The sequence below is a fragment of the Dermacentor albipictus genome, chromosome 3, assembly GCF_038994185.2.
Source record: "Dermacentor albipictus isolate Rhodes 1998 colony chromosome 3, USDA_Dalb.pri_finalv2, whole genome shotgun sequence".
NCBI classification, from domain to species: Eukaryota; Metazoa; Arthropoda; class Arachnida; order Ixodida; family Ixodidae; genus Dermacentor; species Dermacentor albipictus.
In genome coordinates, this window is record NC_091823.1 from 6216024 (window position 1) to 6239626 (window position 23603).

The 23603-nt window shown below is 48.3% G+C and overlaps 1 protein-coding gene across 7 annotated transcripts in view; it reads right to left on the bottom strand.

Annotated features, from left to right (window-relative positions):
* Positions 1-1309: 1309 nt before the first annotated feature.
* The window catches only part of LOC135920192 (uncharacterized), a 35322-nt gene continuing 13028 nt past the window's right edge, over positions 1310-23603 (bottom strand). The window contains exons 3-9 of one of the 7 annotated variants that reach the window (XM_065454347.2): positions 19583-19683; positions 13594-13632; positions 9941-9964; positions 9818-9850; positions 5310-5577; positions 2392-2436; positions 1310-1509 (exon numbers count right to left, since the gene is read on the bottom strand). In XM_065454347.2, the coding sequence (XP_065310419.1) occupies positions 1470-1509; positions 2392-2436; positions 5310-5577; positions 9818-9850; positions 9941-9964; positions 13594-13632; positions 19583-19683 (550 nt within the window). In that variant the 3' untranslated portion in view covers positions 1310-1469. Of the gene's footprint in view, positions 1510-2391; positions 2437-5292; positions 5590-9817; positions 9851-9939; positions 9965-13592; positions 13633-19582; positions 19684-23603 lie in introns of all 7 variants that reach the window. The other 6 variants (XM_065454345.2, XM_065454349.2, XM_065454348.2 and 3 more) reach the window with 6 other exon arrangements.

A 23603-nucleotide genomic window follows, 5' to 3' on the forward strand; every position in this document is an offset into this window, starting at 1 on the left:
CTGTGATGTCGCGAATTTTGACACTGTCTGCGCATGTCGGGTAAATGTTTATAGAAGAAAATGGACTACATTGTGTTCTAAAAGTGCCAAAGACTGGACTTTGGAAGCTTCAAGAACTTTCACGAAGTCGGATATTACAAGAAAATGCTTTGTATTCTGTGACATACACTGACATACTGGCACAGGGGCTTTGGTCTGAAATTCAAAAATGGAGCTTTCATCTTCATTTTATCTCCTAAAAATTGACCTATTACTGTGAAACTAATTATTATGAAGTTTTAAAAGACCATTTTGTTAGTTTTAACTGATACTGCCTTCCTATTTAGTGCCCCTATGACAGCACAATCTGTGTCTTTATATTTTGCTTTGTTTCTTCAACATTCTCACTTTCCTGTTTGCAGGAAAGTAGAAGGTCAGCAACAAAGGGCTATTTAATATCCTTTCCTCTGCCCTTTAATTACCCTTCCTTCCTCTGCTGCACTATTGTGGCAGCGCTCGCAAGCCAAGTGCTTGCAGACCTATGCTAGCACTTGGTCTACGTGTGCAGTTCCTGCCGTAAGGTACAACTGCATAATTCAGTATGACATATAATACGCCGATTTCACCTGTAAGTTCGGCAGATGTGTGGCCGTGCGAACTATTTGTTTGTATTTCACACTAACTATAACAGTTAAGTGTAGCATCTTTGATTCACTAGTCACACGGTACATATAAACAAATGTGTACAGTGTTTTTCACAATAATAAGCTACAGGGCACCATGGGAAGGAGCTGTGTCATTTCTTTTACACCTTGGAGGTGACAGCAGTCACTTTTCTTGAGCCATGGATGATATGCCAGGCAACACTGGCTGCTACAAGCTGATCCAAGGATGTGGCCAAATACACTGCTGAGGTGGCGTATGTGATGCCACTTCATCCATGTAGATTATCATGTGGTATTGCTACACAAGTACACAAGGTATTGCAACAAGCCGCACTTCCTGATTTGGTTCCCTATTTTTCACGTGGTATGCTCTAATAAAATCCAGAAGGACTTAAGACTCTACAAAAGTTGTATCTCCTGCAGTAGAGGCCTCTTCACATAGCCGCTTTCGCTTTGTAACGGTGGGTTACTATGCTGCTACGTATTGTGTAACCCAATGTTTGATCACCTTCTGCATCTCTATCACAAGACATACACATCCTGGGAAACAAAAGCAAAACTTGCCTGTATAAAAGCTAGGGAGCGCTAAGAAATGCCTGGAAGTTCTTTTTTTAAGGTTTCAAGGTCCAGAACCTTTATTCATAGGAAGAAAATGAAGTCGGAAATGATATTTCAGTCAGCATTCATTTGACACAGGAACATACAGGCACTGTATACCTGAATGGTACAACTGTAATTGTAAAAAATCAATATCAGTGTCGTCCACGGCGTCGTGAGGGTTTTTGCTGCCGAACCTAGTGCGTCCTCTATAGCTGCGGCGTCGATTCATTGCGCATAACTGTAAACGTCTCTTCGCTGTCTTCGGCTGCAAATAGTAAAAGGTCTGAATTAGAGACGTTGGTTACAGATTCTCCACTGTAGAGCCCAAATGTGCTGGTGGCTTTTGTAGTAGGGAAATCATCAACTGTATCCGGTAAGCCTCTCCAAAGAAAGCTCCCCGCGGGCGTCGCCATAATGCTCCTTCGAGTGTTATCAGGGCATTTTTTTACAGCAAGGCTGTATATAACTCAAATACCGGGATTTCTTCGTCTCCGTAGCCAAAAACTCAACCAATCGCAGCAGAAAGCCTGCGCTGCTGGGTTCCTTGCAGCACCACGAGATGGCAGTCGCGGCGGCGCCGACCTACGCCGGCCGTGCGGGGGACAGAAAAGGGAACAAGAAAGCTGCACTTGTTGCGCACTTGTTGGCGGAGTCGAAGCCGCCCCCCCCCCCCCCTCCTCCTCCTGTGCGGCCCACCCGCTATCCTGCACATATTGCGAGCGAGATTGAACCGCGATCGTCAGTTCCTCTCGCGCCCGGTCGCGAAATGCGCAGTTGCTTCCGCAGCTCATCGTCCCCTCCCTCCCATTCCCCCACAGCCGTTCGCACGACACGGCGCGTTTGCTCTTCGCTTCCTTCGCGCGCGCCAGATTGAGCCGAGATCGGCTTCCCTCGCGTGCTTTCACTAGCACATACGAAGCGGCGACGGTGTTATCGCATTTGTACTTTATACGGAACGTCACGGCGACGGCAAACACGCGCCTGGAGTGTCCATGTAATTGATATCGCAGTCAAACATTTTATTCTTGTTTGCTGCAGTGTATCGCTCGAATTACTACCTCAGAGAGGACAAGAGTGTGTAGAGGAGAGGCGCGGTGCCGTGTGTCTGCACATCATTACCGCGCTGTGCTTGTCGGCGTCAGCTTACCTGTCGCGTTTTGCGGTCGCTCTTCCTCTTGATTGCCAGTCAATTCTGCGGAACAAAAGATGCACGCGTCACAAGAGGGGCACGAGACTGACCATACACCAGCCTGCCACAGTGTCCACGCATATTTGAAGCTTCGTTCACGTGTACCCGACCCCACCTCGCAGCTTGTGGTATACAACCGGAGAGGGTTTGTAGGTTCCACTAGCCCCCCCCCCCCCCCCCCCTCCCAAAATAAAGAAAACAGTGCGACAGCTGTCGGTGTAAAGAGCCACGGAACGTGCTCGTGTGTGAGGCTCGATGTGTACACGTGCCCTGCGGCATCGCACGGGTGCGTCGTAGTTATTGAAGGAACATTTTCAAGCTCTCACCGGCTTTCTTCTATAACTGAGGCTGCACTGGAGCTTTTACTTCAACAAGCGTACAAGTCCTAAGGATCTGGGTTTGGCTGTATATGACGCACGGAACCTAATATGACCATCATTTCGTCTGCTCGAGTGTTTGTATGGTCTAAAAGATAGAAGATAATTTTTGAATAAAAGGGAGTCAATCAATCTAAACATGTGAAAATTTTCGACAGGAGGCAATCCTAAATGGCGGAGTGCCAGAGACGGAATAATTGGTGGTCGGGTGAAGCCAAAGCTCATGCGACGCGAACAACACAGCGCATGAGCAGTGATGACGACTTATCGCTGTAAATTATGCTAAGATATGCTAAGTATTTTTGTAATATGAACATCTATTCGACAATCACCATTGCGCTAAGAGTAAAAAATCCACTGCACGAGCGTATGCTTTATTGCAACAGGAAAAGTATTTTAAAAGAAGTGCGTGTTTCCAGTTAAATTGACTCATAGGTATTGCAGACACACAAAGTACGTAGAGTCGGCGGCAAAAGTTTATGAGACACGGGCTCCGCTACAAATCTGAATTTCTACTCTGCGAAGTCATCACTCTTTTAAGTTAATTGATCACTGCCTCGGTGGCAAAGGCTACTACGCACTGAAACCTTGAATTTAAGGTTATTCATTACGAGAATTATCTCAAATCCCGTGACCCCAAAACGCCTGCAGAAACAAGCTTCTCCCATCAAAGCGTCGTATTGCGGAGAAGCCAGCCTTGCGTGTCTTTTGGGGGATTGCGTACGCGCTTGAGAGGATTAACCCCCTTATACGGCACGAATTTTTATCTTCTCGTGAGGAAATTAGGCAGGTCTTTGTGTAGGCCGGAAAATCCCAAGTAAATCTCAATTTTTCTAAAGAAATGCATGGTGGCGTTTTTATAAGCATAAGTCGTCGCGTACCATACCGCGTGTTTCACGTAACTATAGAAGCAAACTTTAAATACAGAGCGGTACACCTTCCACGAATGAGGCCAACGGTATATCGTCCGTAGTCGTCTTGAGTTGCTCAGAATATATTGAAGTGCGTTTATATAGACCGTTAGTCGAGGTTATCTTAACTATCCGTTTTAGGGCGTGTGTCGTAGTTATTTGAAAAAACGTGGTCTGACGTTATCGTTTACATAGTTCTTTCTCTCGGGCACTGAAAAAAAGACAACGAAGTACTAAAGAAAAAAGCTGCTGACATAACTTCGCGTCTGCATGCGTCAGTTTATGTACTTCGGCGTCCAGCGGCAGATATATCTCTTATTATTTGGGACAGTGGTGGTCGTAGATTTTCGCACTGCCGATGCACGTCGTGTCCGATCGTTTTATTCATTTACGATACGCATGCCGCGGCTTCTGAGGTCGCACCGGCCGTACTACACTTCGAGGACTTCCTTTTATAGCCCCTTAAAAATAAACAACGTTAGATATCACCTAATAGAAACAAGTTTCTAATGAGACACATTAACCATGCAGTTACGAGTATATTTGCAGAAGACCTGCAAAAAAGTACCTGAGCTACAGGAATACCTTGAAACTCTGCCGTAATAAATGGAGCCACGTATTCCTCGCAATTAAATTAAGTGCAAGTTCCTGTAAAATTTGATGACGTCATCCTTTATTGGCCAATTGGGAGCCTAATTATCTAGGCGGGAACCTTTAGGGCGATTTCTTTTACGATAATTTTTTGTCTTTCGGTGACTGACGCAAGCCAAAAAAATGCCTTCTTGCTTTTCATCCGCGTATTTTTTGTTGCTCTGTTGCCAATAGCTCTTGGAGCAGGACAGGCCCAGTGCTATGTTTATCGCAAGCACTGCTAGCATTTTCATTTCCTTACATATAGTCATCACAATAATGCTGACAAGAAACAGCTAAGCCTATACAAGCATGTTTTGCCGCCAAATTTGTTCTTGCGGTGAAACAAATATGTGCTCTACTCTACAAAACAACTCATAACTGCATGCTTTATCATATGATGCAGCAATTAATGCTTGCTTCACACAACAAACCTAATGTCCTTGTCGTTGAAGACATTGGGGCAGGCTTATAAAGAACAAACACCGCTCTATTATTTGTGCTGATTACATAGCGACTTCGGCTGCGCCATTGCATGCTTAGAAAGCGGACGAGCACTAGAACGTCGGAGAGAGAGAAAGGCAGGGCGGTTACGGACGTGTTTTGCGAATGTTTAAAGGGGTGGAGACGTGAAAATTTTCGTTCATGCATTCAATTCAAGCGTTGCGTACTGCTTCAGGAAGCACGATACACCCCACCGTGGGATTCATATATACCAGATAAATAATTTAATGATAGCATTATTATACCTAGCGATTTCGGTTTCGGTTTCTGGGCTCCGGGCACGGTGTAAGAGGCGTGCGCTATCCACCAGAGGTGTTTTGTTAGCCCATCAATAAGCATGCACGGTGGCGTTCAGGGCCCACGTGTGTTTTGGAGCGAGCCAGCGTACCGGCAAACCCTGTTCTGCCTCAAAGCAAGTGCGGCAGCGGGTTCCGTACCGAACAGTGCGACGCACTTGTTTTCCTGCCAGAGCGTGCCGGCCATGCAGTCGCAGCGCGGCGGCTTGAGGAACTGGTCGCACACCATGTTGGTGCGCTTGGCGCAGCGCATGCGGCCGTCGCACGGCTCCCCGGGCTGCGAGGGGCTCTCGGAGCAGTCGCTGCCTCCTTCCACGTAGCCGCTGTCGCAGAGGCAGACGCGGTCGAAGCCGTCCGAGCCGCACACCAGGTGCGCCTCGTCCTGGCAGTCGCCGTCCTCGACGCACGCCATCCGCAGGCCCATGCCTGCCGCCGCCGCCGTTGGAGAGAAAAAAGAACACGCGGGTCACCACGCCGCTGAGCTTTCCTAAAGCGAAGCTTCCGTGCCGAGTTCCAGGCGCTTTTTTGTACGTGTCTGACCTTTAACGCCGAACGCGGTGGACGCAGGCGTGGACAAGCGGCATAGAACACTCTTTCTCGCGAGCAAGCCAGCCCACTGAGACGCTTGGCGCGTTTCGATCCGCAGTTGCACTTGAAGAATCCGACGGATAAGAAACACGACGAGTGCAATACGACACTATGGATAACCACTGCAAATTTTAGCAAATAATACATGTGTGATGTAGTGCGCGCAAATATGTGTATATACCTGTAGTATCCAGCCTGCCTTTAACTCCAAATAAAATCATTTCTTCGTATAACATGCTGCTCTTCAATACTAATAGTTATTCCTTTAAAACCATACTTCATATTATTGGGACCCGGGGTAGCGTATCCCACCGCTGTCATGAAGTTATTGCGATTCTGCGTCCGAGCACGGCTCCGTGGATGGTGACGTGTCAGGTGCTGCGTGATCCAGAGGTCCGGGGCGAAGTCCAAGAGATGAGCAAAAGGGTTTTTACACATTTGCATGATGAGAGCTTACATGTACTAGCACGAGTTCGAGTACTAGTACGAGCATGAGTAGGAGCACACGTAGGAGTCTGAGCACACGTACGAATTGGAGTACCCGTACGACTGGGGGCAAAAATCTGGGGGCAAAAGCCCCTAGATTTTATCTCGCGCCCGCTCTTACTCGTGCCTGCGCACAAACGGCTGGCAATCCCTCAAATGAACGTCTCGTGGAAATGTGAGGAATTTCGCTCCTTGAATATACGACTCTGCCTAGGCACTACGGAGGAGTTTCTTGGCGCGCATTGTATGCGCTTGTCCCTATAGGTGTGCCGGCAGAAGTTGCGGGGCGCGGTAGTGCTGAACTTAGCATCGCAAGATGGCGGCTCGACGCAATTATATTGATTCAATCATGTTTTAGAGCGCAGCTCTTTGGCGTCCGTTCCTGGGTTTCGCGTCGTCGTCGGCGTTGTCGTCGGCCTCGTAACCAGCTCCGCCCCCCTTTCATCCCCCCAGCGCTAGCAGCGACCGACTGATACCGCTGGATGCCGCTGACGCCGCTAGAGAGTCAAGATAACGTGACTGCATAGAACACCGTCGCCGCCATGCAGAAAGAGGAGGAAAGGGTCCCTCCCCCCCTGTTCTTGTGTGGCGGATAGGGTGCTCTTCAGTTGCCGACGCGCCGGTTATTTCACGTAGGCCCCGGCACGTCGACGAATACGTGACCACCTTCCCACGGCTAGACCTGGTTCTTAGCGCTGCGGAAGCGAGGGTATCATATTGTTTGTGTCGGCATCGGCGGCGTTGTCCCTGAAACCAACTCCGCAGCTGGGGTTGACTCACTATCGGCGTCAGCGGCATCAGTCAGTCGCTGCTATCTCTTCCCTCCTCCCTTTATCGTGTTGTCCGCTTGCTGCGCGCGCTTCTGCCCCCATCGTTTGCCGCTGGGTGTACACGCCGCCCCCCTCCCCCCTCTTCCTGCGAGTCTCCGGTTGTCAAAGCGCCGGCTCGAACTTAATTCCTTTCTTCGCTCCTCCTCCAATGCAACCCCTGTGCGGTGGCAATCAGAGAGCCAGATCGGTGGCGGCGGATCTGTATATGTGCACCGCCCGAGCCGAAATTGCCGCTGCCGTTCGCCACTGCGAAATTATCTGCCAGTTCTTTCTGAGCCATGAGCGAGACGACCGATGGTGCTGCGCTCAAATTTCGCATTAGGAAGTAACGTAATCGTCGGTAATTTTTTTTACTAATTACAACAACGTGACACTATTTCGCATTACTGGCGGCGCCTCCAGGACACCAAAGCGGCAACGGGGACATTAAAGCTAGAAACCGGACTGGTCCGTGGGTTGGGGCTCGCAGGGGCCTGCGAGTGCCAGGGGAGTATAAAACCGGCTGTCCGCGATAGCGGACAGCCAATTTTTTATACGAACACACCCTGACACGCTTCGGCCTCCACGGCCCCAACCCACGTGCCGCCCTGCTTCCAGCTTTGATCTCCCCGCTATCGCTTGGGTGCACCGGAGATTCTGCGCCGCCTGCTTTGATATAACCTCAGGTGCTCTCCTGAGGCCTCCGTTTGCCGGTTACATGTGCCCTCCTGGAGCAGTGCTTGTAAAAAATGCAATCTATCGTCGCGACTAAAAAAGCGACCCGTGACTTTACAACACCAGTCAGAACCTTGCACCTTCAGACACAGCGATCACCGAATGATGCGTCCGTGCCCACCGCTTCGCCGCGCAGGCAGCCAGCGGCAGAGCGTAAACAAACTGAACCGCACTGAGCAATGCCGGCATGCCTAGGGGACAAACGCATACAATACGCGACCCCAGATTTTCTCTCTCGCACCCGCTCTTACTCGCGCCTGCGCAGAAACGTCGAGCGCCGTCAAAAGCGCCACGCGCCACTGTACCTACCAGCAATTGTAAAAACGCGTGCGGGCCCTTGTGCGCGGTGCCTTTTGGGTAGGAGTAGGTCCATATTGTTGCCGGACCGTTTGTGATTGTTTGGCACGTGATAGCGATTAATGGCACCTGCCGTCAAAGGCATGGAGGCACGTAGGAAATATAACGCGTGAGTTTCTGCTACCGCGGGTGTCGTTCTTCGCTTCAAATGCGTTGCCTTGAAACGTGGAGAAAGACTGGGGAGCCAGACCCACGACAACATAATTTTCAAAGCATCACTTGCGCTTACCACCGAGGTTAGTCAGCGCTCTCACCTCGAAGCCCGTCCAGAGTATGCCCGAGCGTAGTGTATAGTTCCGTCAAATCAGCTGTTGTGTACCTTAAACTCCTGTGCGTATTTTCTTGCTAATTTTTGATACGCTGTCTTGCACCTATATAGGATGGGACGAGATGTATCGCGGGATAGTTATTTGTTGCGTGTGTTCTTAGGAAAAGTTTCTTCTGTGCGTATTTTGTTGTGAAAGAAACAGGATTAGCCTGCACTCTAAACGCCGAAGTCGTCGCCTTTCCTTGAGATTTACGTGTACTATTTTGTGAGATTGTGTGGTGCGACGTCGTTACGCTGTTGAGATGCGCCTATTGAGTCACACACGGAGCGATGTGCCACAATCAATGCTAGATCAAATGCACAAAGTAAAACAACTTATCATATGTGGCAGAAAAATGTCTTGAGTATAGAAATCGCCTCAAAGCTCCTTTTACATCAGCATGCCCGATTCATGCGGCTTTAAGGAGAGACCAACCTCCTCATAAACGTTACCTTCAGCGTTCTCGATGCCGTCATCACAATTCCTCAATATTCTACACCACTAGGTCACGCAACCGACCCAAAACCATGTGCCTCCATCGAATGCTGCGGCCCGTCCGCGGGAGCCAAGACGAAATAGCGTGCCGTGTGCAGCGCGCGCAGCCGGCGCGTGAGGAGGAGGTTGTCGCTATTTTCAAATTATCAAGGGGTTTTGCATGAGCCTATACTCATTTTCATGCCTGGCAGTCAACGCTGTGGAAGCTACGCAAGAAGTTTCGCGGTCAAGAAAAGTTATCGCTGCGCGTGTATCGTCTACGCTTCGCTGGGCGTTCCGTCCATGCTTCGCTGCAAGCGTTCGCGCGCGCGAGCGAGTATGCACGTGACACTACTCGCGACAGGCAGCAAATAAAAAAAAAAAAAGCCGAAAAGAGGGCGGCGTGACGGAAGCCCGCGGGCGTCCTGCGGGCACTGGCCCGTCGCGCACGGGACAGCTCTTTCTCCTAAGGCATGCAAGTTTTTACCGATATCACCCACCATGCGATGTGCCGCGTGAGCGAATGACAGTGCTATCGTTCTCGCAAGCTACGAACAAAGGCGGACAACAACGGCTCGAGTAAAGACGCCTCGCTGTGTACTACTTAGACAAACGCAGTTGTTGCATGCAAGGTAACAGTTCACACCACATCATCACTGTCGTATACCGTCGATATCGCGGCCAAACGCCGTCAATATATATGTCTGCACTCTTAACATACGACTGTGCTTTCTTCTCTATTTCTCGATTCCGGCGAGCTTATTAGGTTGCATGTATTATGTCCTTGTGCCTGATGAGCTCTTTCTATATCCGCCTCCTAGAGTCAAAGTGCACGTGTATACACTGAGGCATTAATTGTTGAACACCGCGAATTTGTCATGGTCGTACTAAGTACAAACCAGTACTTACGCTGCTTCTCGTAGGGCACAGTTATGGGGCTTACTGCAAGAGTTGGCAGCAGAAAGAGTAACTAAATTTCTCAGTACACCGTGACCTCCGTAAACACGTCCAAAATTTGAGGCAGCCACTTACCCACGGAGCTTTCCTCTGTGTACTCTGCGGGAGGGGAAAAAATTTTTTTTTTGCACTGATTTTTGCACTGTTGACACAAATGACACGCTCAACTAGCCTCGAACCCCACGAAACTTAAGGGCATGCACGCTTACTAGCGCGCGCTCGACCTCCTGGCCGCTCCTGGTTAGACAGCTTGGTACACTAATTGATAGCGTTTCAAAGGTGCGCAAGCTGGATGGGGCTACTATCCGTCGGTCAAACTGGTGAAGGACCAAGTCAGTCCGCACCACGTAGCACGTTCAGATGAGCATGTGAGCGCGAGCACGCACTCAAGCCTTGTCGCGCACAAAGCAAACGCTGCGCATGCGCACTACAGTTGCATGTAGCTGCGGTCTGCTGCGTAGCGTAGATAACGCGGCCGCCGCGGGGTGTCGCGACGAGTCCACTGGCTTAAATACTGGCTAAGCGCACTGCGGCTCGCTGAGGACCGCCGCGTTTGGCGCGTCGTAGGCGCCAAAATCGGAAGCACTCGCGTCTGCGGTAACAGGCAAAATCAAATTTGAACTGCGCGCCACGGTGACTTTCAGTAGCCGGGAGCGATGTGGGCACGCCCCGCTCCGCCGTAGCCTTCGCAGCGCAAGGTATTGAAGAAGGAGCGGAAGCACCGCGAATGACGTGTTTGATTGCCAATAACTCAGCTTCTGCTGAACCCATTGAAGTAATTTTTGCGGCGAAGCATTTCTGAAATAGCCTATTTTACCTGCAAATGCCTGCACTTCAGTAAGAATTAAGTGGTACAATAAGAATCCCCTTTAACAGTGAAAAAGCGGTGAAATGGTCACCACACCGCAACAAAGTAAAACAGAACAGGGAGGACGCAGGCAACACGGAAAAGTGGACAGGGAGTCCACTGCCCTATTGTCTTTCCCTTAAACACTGGAAAGGCGCAAAATGACAAAATTCCAACTAGCCCAGCTCTCTGTCACAACGTGCCATTCAGATACCCTCCTTGCCATTGAACAGGCTTATCAGAGTTGCCAACCGTACATATTTGGCCTGTACATCATGTGTTTTTCTTATGCTGTTGGAACATGGACTTCCGGAGACGTCCGGTAGTCCGGAGATGTCCGGTCGTTTTGCGATGAACTTAATTTTGGGTGCTTGACGTTTTGCGCACAGAATGATGGTTCAGTTTTCATCACGCCCTCGGAAAACAGCGCGACGCACAAGAGCTCTTTGGTTCTGTGGTCGTCTCGCTGTTGGTTCCTGCATATGACATGTTACCGTGTTGTGTGTTTATGCAAAGCCATCGGCTCTGATAACGGGCAGAGAGCGCGGCTGAATCATACAAAAGAACAAGAATCTAGCCGCCGTTTAGCAAACACGAAACGCCAATATCAAGCGTCTAGGATTGTATTGCCGCATACGTCCGCTCGATAACTGCCACTCTTCGCGATGAGGTATGAGACCGGATTATAATTGGTGTTCCATCTCGCTAAACAGTGCGAAACCAGACCCCTTGTGTAATACCCCTATCAAGGGGTCTTTAAGGTAATAAAGTGAAATGAAAATGAAAAACGAGACAAATGCGAGACTCAAACAAGCGCTGACCGCAAACTTATATCCGAGAGTCAGGGTTTTTTCCACGTAATCCGGTAGAGGGAGACACAGCCGTCGGTGTATATAACCAGATAGAGGGCGTTTACGCGAATGCGACAAGTGGCCAGGGACGGACATATAGGGTAGCCTCTATAGGTGTTGGTCAAGGCAACACCATCCGGTTCCGCCGGTGTGAGTGGCGCATTTGTATCGCATTTCTAGCACATCGGGTCTATATGCAAACGGCGATAATGCGCAAGTAAGGCGAATCGCATCGCCTAGCGCGGTGTATGTTAAACCACCGCCCTATCGTAATGATGGAGAGAGAGGAAAAGTGAGACGGCTGCCGCCGTGAACTCTCCTCCGGTTGCCGGTGGAACGCAGATCGCCGGTTTCGTGCCGGAAAGAGGTTCCGGCTTGTTTCGGACGAAGGGGAATGCCCCGCAGGTAAATGCAGTCGCATTAGTGGGATGCTTTAAGAAATGCGACACGCGTTATAGAACGTTTTATTGAGGGCGCCGCCATTTTGCAATCACAACGCCGTCTATCGTTTGAGCCATGGTGGTAATATGTGGGATCGCGCTCGAGGGCGCTCGGCGAACGTGCTGTTGACGACGAGTGGCAAGTTTTCGCGTTTTCCTGAGAGGTTTCGACAAACTTTCGGGATTGGGAAACTTCTTAGCCCGTCGTTACTAGGCTTCGATATAGCCGCAACATCGAACGGGTGCCGCAACTCGGCCCGGGATCGATATAGGAGGCGAGTCAAGTCTGAACATTGTCGATGCGTAACACACGTTCAGCATGCTATTATTGTGTCTAGCCCTGAACTACAATTAAGGCACCACCCAGGTGACAACAATCAGAGGTGTCTCCGTGTGCTATCCGGTGTGCCTCACCAGCCTACATCCCCGTTCAGGTAACTGCAAAGCTCCGAGGTATTCCGAGGAAACACGTTTTGCTAGCTTTCGTGCTCCTCACAGTTTCGCGGTACGATTTTCTAAGCATTGTTTACCTGGCACCCGGGCATCAAGCTTTACAATGTACTGCAAAATAACTCGACCGGAAGGACCGTTACTCAGATAGCCAGATACATCCATTAGATGTGCATAATATGGTACAGCTTCGACATTCAGTACACTCATTAAATATCCAGATTTATCCAGAAAACGTTGTATTGACGTACTATTGATCATTGCAAATGCACCCAGAACATGTTAGTGGAATGTTGTGGGGATGCCAGGGCTGGATTTATGTAATATCTAACTGACGTCAACAATATCCTGTAGATATAGTATTTACATTACACCTACTAGATACTCACAGCATCTAATAGATATTTATTACATCTAATAGATATCCGCAACATCCAGTAGATATTTACATCTAATATATATATATACTACACTGATGTCCAGAGGACATCCATTGTACTACGTGTGGCTGTCCGCACCGACGGCAGTGCGTGGGGAGAAAACCCTGGCTTTCGGATTCGCGGTCAGCGAACGTTTTGTCTGTTTGCCTCATTGCTCCGGTTTCGAGCTGTTTAACAACGTCGCTCTCATCGCCACTACAGCCGACTTAGATTCATTCAAATTCCTTCTTGATGATACACAATTATTGACCATCAAGCCTCATGTAATGGCCCGCCTTGGGACATTTGAGGTAATAAATAAATAAAAATAAGTAAGACGGAGTATCGCTGATTCATTCTTAACTCATTATGAAAATTTCGGCCTAATGCTCCGAGGGGGCACTCAACAGACTACAAGTCACAGTTACGGACAACACAAACATGACAAGCCTGCAAGCTTATGCCAGATGACCATCGTACTGTGAGATATCGAACACATGCAGCTGACACCTGTGTCAACTGGACAGCAATATACCTTGAAGCATGGCAGTCGCGCCGACGGTTAGTGGAATAATTTTTATATCGTCATGCTTCGCAGTGATGAAATCGTAATTGCAATAAGCGTCACCGCTCACTGCTCGGCGGCAATCGAATTGTAAAAATGTGCCGCAGGCTGGCAAAATCCCGCGAGCCGAAGTACGTAGCGTGCTTTAATTCTTACCTGGTGTGGAAGTGCCAAATTTCACGAGGGATCGCACAGCTGTAATGAACAAGACAAAAGGGTTGAAATTACTCGCCATGGCTGTCTCGATCATTTGAATGTTCTCTTACGTATGAGGCGTCGCTTGACGTCAGATCAGGAAGTCGCAAAAAAAAAAAACTTTTTTATATGTTGCAGCATTTGAGAACATTTAAACGGAGGCAACGTAGATGACCTTGTTCGCTCTACGTTATGGGATGCGAATAGAGTCCCAACTCTCGCTTTTGGGCGAAACTCGACTTACGTACTTAATGAATGTTAAGGGCGCAAGAAAGGTACAAGGACAAAAAGACGACAGGACAATTTACGTGCATTCTTAAGCATTGGGTTGATTCTACAATAATCGTGTTAGAAAACGCCGTGTTACGAACAACGTATTCATCACGTGTCAGTAGAACAAACATCAGGGCGTTCGTCCACGACGTGCTTTAGCCGCCGCATTAAAAGCGCAAGCAAAGCTTCACAACGGCGTCACGCTTCGGCCAACTTCTCGTAGATGCAGATAAATTCGACGGGCTCTCGAGATCTCCACAATAACTGATAATATAAGGTCAGAGTTCTTTCTTTACTGCTAACTGATGACATCCGCATAAGTAATAATGCCAATGCATCATTTTAGAAATGCTATCTTAGGCCGTAATACGGCATGATTACTGTCCGTACATGTCACCAATGATCGCGTGGGCAAAGGAAAATAAGCAAGTAATGCATGGATGTTTGAAACTTGCTGTTGAACATGTGACATGATACGTCCAGAAAAAATCAGCTTACCGGTAAAATACTGCGGTGAATTGTTGAACAGTTGGTAGAAAAACATATCACTTTCACCTCAAGGACGAAGCAATGAATGCGATAGCAGCGCATTGGAATATTACGCCAAGTGTAAGACTCGTGGTTGCAGTAGCAGTATGAATTGAAGTAAGCTAAGTAAAAACGAGCTGTTGTGCTAGAGGTCCTTTTTGAATCGTGCCATCGGACAATTTTATTTATGTTTACTAATTAAAGCCATCATCTTCATTAGGAACGTTACCACCACTTTTCCGTATCGGGTATATTTCAAATCTCTTTCCTGGGCCGGTCCCCGGGGTAGCTTCGCCAATAAAGTTACATCATTTTCAGGTTTGCGCTCTGTTATTGTTTTCAACTTTTAATATTTAAGTCTGATAATATTGAAGAATAAAGGCGTATGCTGTCGGTATATTGTGCCATGAATTTGTTTGTGGGCTGCCATTCTCAAAATTTTGAGGAATAATTTTGTAAAGAATGTAAGGTCTCTTGTGAACAACTTGAGTGATGGAACGGTGTGGCGATATAACCCGTATATACCGCATGTCATATAGCGTGGCATGGCATATAGCATACATATACCTAAATATATATGAAACCTCGTGGTGACGCCGACGACAAATAATCGCTTGGAGTGTCCGCTATCGCAATAAAGAAATTGCCAATATCCCATATATAGCGTTGCGCTTCAACTTCTCGGACGGTGTTCCAACTGTATAAATTGCGCGACATGTTGGCAACACGCAAGGCTGAGCAGAAGGAACCACGCGTCTCGCTGGCGAGATGACCGCAGCCGGTGGCGTTGCATCTCGATGGTACACGAGATGAGACCGGCGCGGGGAAATATTAGGCGACGTCAGCATCACGTTTACTGCTCATGTAGCAGAGCGTATGCACAGAAGCTCAGCAGGAACGCCAGCAAAGTACTCACCCGCCGTGGGTACTTAGTGGCTGTGGTGCTGAGCACGAGGTCGCGAGATCAAATCCCGGCCACAGAGGCCTCACTTAGATGGGGGCGAGAACACCCGCATGCTTAGATTTAGACGCACGGTAAAGAACCCCGGTTGCTCCAAATTATTCCGGAGTTCCCACTACGGCGTGCCTCATAATCACGTCGTGGTTTTGGCCCGTAAAACCCCATAATTTAATTTTTTTTCGTAAAGTACTTATGGCGTGCGTGCCCAAATGCCAGTAGCGGAAGGCAGAACGCCGGGGTGATTGAGAGAAGCGTCCACTTGGCTCGGGTTTTGTTCAGCCGCTGTCAGTGGCTTCCTGGCCTTGCACGACGCCGGGATACCACAAGGTGGCAGAGGCGCTCAGTGCGGAGGGATTTTCCTAGGAAGGCCATCGGCAATTCGATCTAAATATATTTTACATCTCTCTCTCTCTCTCTCTCTCTCGTTTTTTGCAGCCAAACAGACCCTCTCTCCGCGAGCCACGCATGCGCCGTTAGCGGGGCAGCGTGATAACGGCAGCTTGAATGTGCCTCGAGCGTCCGTATAATTGCTATCGCGATGCAGATATTCAAGGCGGTCAAGAGAGAGAGAGAGAGAGAGAGAGAGAGAGAGAGAGAGAACAACTTTATTGAAAATGCTTGCAGAATCGGTTAGGCTCCCTCCACGCAGGGAGGACAAGCTTCTATTACCGCGACGCGGCCACTACGTCAGTCTCGTGCGTTGTGCTCCTCGAGGTCTTGGTCCCTCGCTACTTCCGCGGGTCCGAGAGGGCCACCGCCCCCTTCCTGGGGGTGCTGCCCCTCTTCTCCTCGGTTTCGCGCGGTCAAGGTGGTCAACTCTAATGATTTATTCTCGCACTACCAACTCTCGACTTCAGCCCGCTGCACATAGAACGATGATTTCCCTGGGATTCTTGTGCGTCCTCTGTGATTTAACTTAGCACCCGGAAGACGAGCAAATTTCTGCTACGCTCGTGGTTTTCGAGTGCGGAGCGTGCGGAAGGGGTGCTGAGCAGACGGCATCATCCGGGAGGGCGAAGCGAGTGTGCGTGCTCCGGTCTGAGCAGTTGGTAAGCGTCACGTTAACGCTGTCTAACATTGATGCGTTAGCATTAGGATTGGCAAAGCGAAAAAGAAAGTTAAGCGTTATCGCTCGGCGCAGGACGCGCCTGAATGTATAGGAAGTTTCTCGAATGTTATCGATGGCTCTGCCCGTTGTCTGTCGTCACCGAATCATTGTGTAACTTGATTGTACGCGCGTCGCGAATTATGTAGTACCGGCTGGAAGACACGCGGGCACCAGCGATTAGTCTGGAACCTCATGTGTAGAAGCCGACGCGCTTGACCCACTGATCAGGCTTTCGACGATCGCCGACTTTCCTTGCCGCTATAGTTGTGCCTGAATGTTACTTGCTATTCTGGGCACAAGTTCGCCCAGTAAAGAGTCAGTTACGTGATTCAAAGTTGCCGCTAATGTTTTTCACACACAGACACACACACACACACATTATATATATATATATATATATATATATATATATATATATATATATATATATATATATATATATATATATATATATATATATATATATATATATATATATATATATATATATGTATGTATGTATTGTCTTATCATAAGAAGCCGACAAACACTGACACCAAGGACAACATAGGGGAAATTACTTGTGCTTAATAAATGAAATAAAGAAACGATAAATTAAGAGAAAGTAAAGTGGATGAAAAAACAACTTGCCGCAGGTGGGAACCGAACCCACAACCTTCGCATTTCGCGAAGGTTGTGGGTTCGGATATATATATATATATATATATATATATATATATACAGTGAAGTAGACGCGCGTATGAAGCGGTTTATTGACGTTTCGGCCGGGGTCCGGCCTTCATCCCCGGCCGAAACGTCAATAAACCGCTTCATACGCGCGTCTACTTCACTGTGAATATTTACCCGGACCCAGAACTGCTTTTTTTCTGGTATATATATATATATATATATATATATATATATATATATATGAGATCAAGCTAAAAGCTGAGTGGATTAACGGGCGCAATTAGTACCCATGTAGTCGAAAAGTACCCACATGACATGACGCTTCTGTAAAGGATGCACCGCCGTTGATATAAACATCCTGAGGCGAAGCCGCCCTACGGCACACTTTTGGGAAATGGAGGGAGTTCGCTTGTACTAAGCAGAGCTCTGGCGCGGCGATGGGATATCAAAAGTGCTTCGGCGGCGCTCGCATGAAGCGAGAACTTGTCGCACAGTGCAATTACCAATTATACACTTAACGTTAACTTATGTAAGTAAATTAGGTAAAGACATAACGAAGTGGATTAACGGGCGTAATTTTTACCTATGGAGTTGAAAAATAACCACATGGCACCACGCTTCTGTAAAGGATGCACCGCCGTTGATATAAACATCATGAGGCAAAGCCGCCCTACAGCACACTTTTGGGAAATGGAGGGAGTTCGCTTGTACTAAGCAGGGCTCTCGCGCGGCGATGGGATATCAAAAGTGCTTCGGCGGCGCTCGCATGAAGCGGGAACTTGTCGCAAAGTGCAATTACACAATTAACGTTTGTTTATGTAAGTAAATGAGGTAAAGGTAAGTAAATTAGCGGGTGTAATTTGTGTCCTAAACTTACCGCAATGCCTGCAGTGTATCCGAGATATTTTGGTCAATAATAGAAGCCGTCAACCAAGTGTCGATGCTAAATAAGACAAGGTCTACGTGATTGCGCGTGGAATACAGTACCAATAAGACACGAAATAAGTCAATAATGAACGTGAAATATATATATATATATATATATATATATATATATAGAGAGAGAGAGAGAGAGAGAGAGAGAGAGAGAGAGAGCGACGACTTTGAGCGTCGTCTTCTCCGTGTTACCGGCCTGATGTCAGGAAATACTCACCGAAACTGGGGTGACGCATGATATAATAATTTAAGATATTTTGCCGTGCAGCGCAGCATAAAATATTTCTGGAGGTCTTGTAGTAGGTTCTTTACTTTTTCACGTTATCAAAATTTGTCCATTGTTCGTTCCGTGCGACAACCTGTAGTACTCGACTGATGTTCATCGTTTTCCAGCTTGGCGCGATTCGCTAGTCGCTCATGACTGGCACGTCCGGACGACGAGTGACGAATTATAGATTTCCAAAACCGAGCGATCGAGCGACAAGAGCGAACGCTCTGTTCGCGTCGCTCTGTTGGTCGCTCGTCACTGTCGCGTACAAAATCGATCACATGGTGTTTGTGCTTGATCAGCGAATCATTTGAATCCCCACGAACGTTGACTTTGTCTTATTTAGCGTAGACACTTGGTTGACTGACTTTTTTCTTTTAATCTGGGACGCTTTCTACAGAATAACTACTTCATATGTTACAAATTGTGGGCGCGAAATTGCGTCAAATGACGCATTGTTTGTCTGTGCTCATAGCCTGTGGCATGCTATGTTTTGGTCGCGGGAGCAGCTGATGCGCTGTGGCCGCTGGTCGCAGAAACATGCCACGCCGCTCGTTTTTTGGTAAATAGGTTCAGATCTTCGTCCGACTTTCATGTAATAGATATGTCGCGTGTTGTGATCTTAAAAGAATTAGATTTAATTTTGCAAGGAATAACATGACGCGTACCTATAGCTCTCTTCATAGGGGACGCACTAGGGAGCCTGCATGCGGCTTCATGTAGGACACAATGTTTTTGGTCGCAGGTACGAGCAGCGAGAGGAGCTTTTCTAGCCTTCGTATAGTTGCATGCCATGCATGAAACGGAGTATAGTTCTAACGCAACCTTGCTATCACTGTAGACTGCCGTTTTCTTTCTTTCTTTACGTTAAACCGTGGCCTCCGAGATCGGGAGTGCATGGTTAAGCATTTATTTTCAACTTGAGAACAACAGTTATCTTCAAGTATTCTTCAAGTAACGAAATACGATTTTCATGTCGTTTGTACTTCATTATCAAGTGTTTTTCTGAGCTGAGTGGTTAGTACTTTATGGATATATTTATTCGAAAAAAGTGTCGCTCACACAGGCCTATTTATTGACGCATACATACAGTTCACCTCGGTCATATCTTGCTCTGCTGCTTTTAAACTGTTTGCCAAGCGTGGCGTGCTACAAGATAGGAACAAAAGTGACGCGAGAGCGCCGCAGGCCCTCGGCGTGCACGTGCCTGGCGACCTCCTGAAGTAGAACAGTATGACGGCTGTGGCGATGGTGAAGGCCACGAAGGCGCTGGTTGCACACAGGAACGTCTTCCATGGGGACTCGTGGCTGCGGTGGAATGACAATTCGTTGGACTCTTTTTTTTCCGTTCAACTCAATCATATTCTCGAAAGCACAAGAGAGAGAGTACAATATGCATTCAGTCATGGGCGTTATACCAACTGTTTCATTGAAGGCATGAACAGGACAGCTCCTGCGTACACTAACACCTCGCTATAATGAAGTGGGAGCAAAATGTATGTCCATTACTTCGTTACCTCACGGCCGACATTGGTATCGGGTGGGGGCGTGGTGTTATCGCGTGGGTAAGCCGGTGCAGAATCCCGCTGCCCACCTCCGAAGGACTGCGAACTATAGCTGTCGTGTTTGCCAGCGGGATGACTATATTTTCTCAATGCACGTCTAGGTCGATATTGCGGTTGGCCACCACCACACGCAATGATGGCGACATCCGGTGCCGTGTGCTCCAATGCGTCTATGGCCGCGTGATATTGCACGTTAGGGCAGGTGGCGAGGAGGATTTCCTGTTGTTGCTGTATAAACTCTACACGCTGTGTTCTGCCAGCGCAACGGACAAATGCGGCATTGCAGTCATGACGCTAGGTTCGCAGCCGCGTATCCACTATGGATGCAGAGATCAGTCATATGAAGTGAAAAGATAATGAAGCCAAGGAAAGCGTAGTGTAATGATTTGCTGTTTTAATTCAAGTGTAGAAATGATCAGGGAAATGAAAGTGGACGAAAAAAATTGCCGATCGGTGGGAGCCGGCTACTTCCACGTCCACATTGGATATTTTTTTCTATGTACGCTTACAAGATTTTACCTTGATGATGATGATTTTATTGGATGTCCCCTTTGAAACGGGACGGTGGCATGAATTCCCCTAGCCTTCATTAAAGATCCTAATTCCCGATTTCTCTGTGCTAAACTTAAAATATAGATTTGTCGCTGCGTTGCCACATATATATCCGCAAATCTCTGTAAATCTCCTGCATTTTCCCTAGCAACACTAGGTCGTCCGTATACATCAGCCCAGGAATCTTCTGTTGCATCCTCTTGCAGCTGTTTCGCATTAAGCATGTAGCATAAATCAAATCCTAACTCACAGTTTTCCAGTGGTATTTCTATGCCTAAAGCACAAAGTGTGAACAAAGACATAACACGAGAACGTAGAGCGTGAACCTTGCGAGTGTTAGCCAGCGGCACTCGCGGCTATGGCAGTGGATGTGAAACATCCTTTTGACCGATGGCGTCACACGCTGCGTGAGCTTTAGGAGCAGACGGCTGACCAATTTAAACGCTCGTATGCTGCCTAAAGGCATCAAACCTGCCCGAGTCGAGACCCTCGCTATGCTACGAACGAGAAGAAAAAAAAGGAAATGGGGATTGTTTTGCATATTTGTATTGCGCTCCGTGGAAAGACCAGGGCTTAAAGTCCTTAAAGGGGAGGGGGGGGGAATCCTCGCAGGGTGCTGCCGGAGTACTCTCTATACTCTAACGAAGGCTGGTCCACCAGCCGTAAACGTTAAGTAAACACGTCGTACTTCCAAAAAGTTCGTCGTCTCTTTCCTGCACACAGTGTAGGGGTTGGAGTACGGACTCCGGGATGAAAACCCAAACTTGGGGGTGTTTATTCTACATTATTTACAAGGAGGTGAGCGTCAATTAACAGTCGTACACTCATTACGGGCCGGCAGCAACTCGGACGCTGCGGCCCGCGGCAAGAAGTTCGAGAGAGGTGAATCCGGGAATCAGGGAATGTCCCAGAATCCTCAGGTCTCTCTGGAAGGCTTCTTATAAACCCTTCGAGCACTGTAAGTCACGTCATGTTTCACCAATGGGAGAGTCCGCTCCGATGACGCCACTTTCAGCCAATGGTAGGCGCCCGTGTCGCGGTGTCGCACCTGGCGGCTCTCTGCGGTCTTGCCTCGCAGACTGGCAATCCACTTCTTCTAGGCTGGAGAAGGAGGGGGGGGCGCTCATGCTTCATTGCACAAGGGCCCACCTGCACCCGGTGGCTCGGCTCCGCAGCGGTAGCAGATGCCTTCTTCAAAGCCGAAGGGGGACGATTGAGCTCCATTGTACGAGGCCCCTTTCTAATCCCGGCGACGCACGAACTTGTTGGCACGTGAACTTGTTGCCTTAAACTTGTTTGCTCGGCCGCTTCTCTGGAATGCACTTTCCTGCTTCTGCATTCCTCAATTAGCTGTGCTGCCATCCGATGTGGTCTGGGGAACTCGAAGTAATCGCAGGCAACAGCTCCATATCTAACAGCTCGTCCTCGCCCCGGTTGTTCTGAATGGCCGGTGAACTCAATTCGCTGGCCATGAGGAACGCTGAAAGAAGCTGCAGGGTACTGGGGTCAAGCCTCGTTTGACAACCCTCGGGATCCTGGGCCCTGGAGAACATGCGTCAAACAAACAAAACAACACAGCGCTGCACCACGCGTAAGCGCAGGCTCTTCACCCCTGACTCGCCAGGCTATTACTGAGTCAAAATGAACCCTGATCTTTTATTTCCCCAATTTTGACAAAGCAGTTCCAACCACCCTTCCAAACAGCTATCCATTTCTCCTCGATTGCCGACAAGACCAGAGTACTATTGTTGCTGCAAAACAAAATGTCGTTGACGTTGCAAACAACAAATGAAAACAGCCGAACATAACTTAAGTGGCCTAACTACACGAACAGGCATGTTTCCAATCTATCGCAGTGGCGTACTTATCGCACGTATTGGTGCCATTGAACAATCTGGTCAAGCTCCCAAGTGCGTAATCACAAGCGCGCTAGCCTTGTGGTCACTATCCAGAACGCATACTTGTGTCGTAGGCAAACTCTTCATTACGCTTACTCACGTTTCTTCCTTTGGTCCCTCTAGGACACGTGACTTAAACGAACAATTAAACTCGCGGGACTTACACACTCCGCAGAACTCTTAAAATAATGCGTCTTTTAATAACTCGTTCCACGCGTACTTATCAGAGAAGTCAGAATACGGGTGCCCTCCACACACACTAGCAACCCAGTCATAAAGTCTGCTTCCTTCCGTCCACACAGGACACGCGCCAATGGAACTAAGAACGCTTCTCCGTTCAAATCATGCACTCACTGAAAATCTACGCGCTTAACCTTAGAAAATTCAAAACACTTAAAAAGAAAGGTTAAATAACACACGCGCTTTACCATAGGCCTTTCGACGATAACCTTGACCTTCAGGTTACTCACACACACAAAAAAAGAAAGCCTATTTACTCATTAATGAGCATTTCGCGAGACTACAGGTTTACTTAAAACGCATCTTTCAAATCTCGGACTTCTCGAACGAAAACATAAACAAGCTCAAACCTTACACATTGAAAGAAATCCCAGTCTCAAATCGCGAAAACTTTCCGATGCTCAAAAATAAAACAAAACACTTCCTTTCTACGGAAGCTCTCCTGGCCTCCTTTTCCGAACGCTTATGTCTGACTCTTACTCTGAGCCGTCCTCGCGGTGGTCGCGGCTTGAAAGCTGCTCTGGCTGCCGAGAGACAACAAAAGGGCTGACTAACTATCAGCTCCCCCAAGACGTTACGGTCTCCTGCCAATTTGCGTCCCCGCGCCCCGCTTTCAACAAGAACTCGATTGACCGCGTCGCTACTCCCCACCTGGTCTCGTCCTGCCACCTTGCGTTTCTTCGAACTGCACGCTGAGCTATAAAAAGAACTACGGAACGACGAGGAGCTTAACTGCCCCGTGCCCTTTGTCCGCGTCCGCGCAGAACATTCTTCGCGGTCCCCCTTTGACCGGTGGCTCGACCATTTTGGATGCGTCAACATCGTCCTAGACGACCGCACCTTCTTCCTCGCGCCCTGCCCTTTTGGGTTTCTCGCCATCTTTGGCGGCGCTACATTAATTACCGACTTTCGGTTTTTACCGCGCTTCTTTTTAAGGCGCTTTCTCTTTGCACTCGCTTTCATGTCGCCTTCT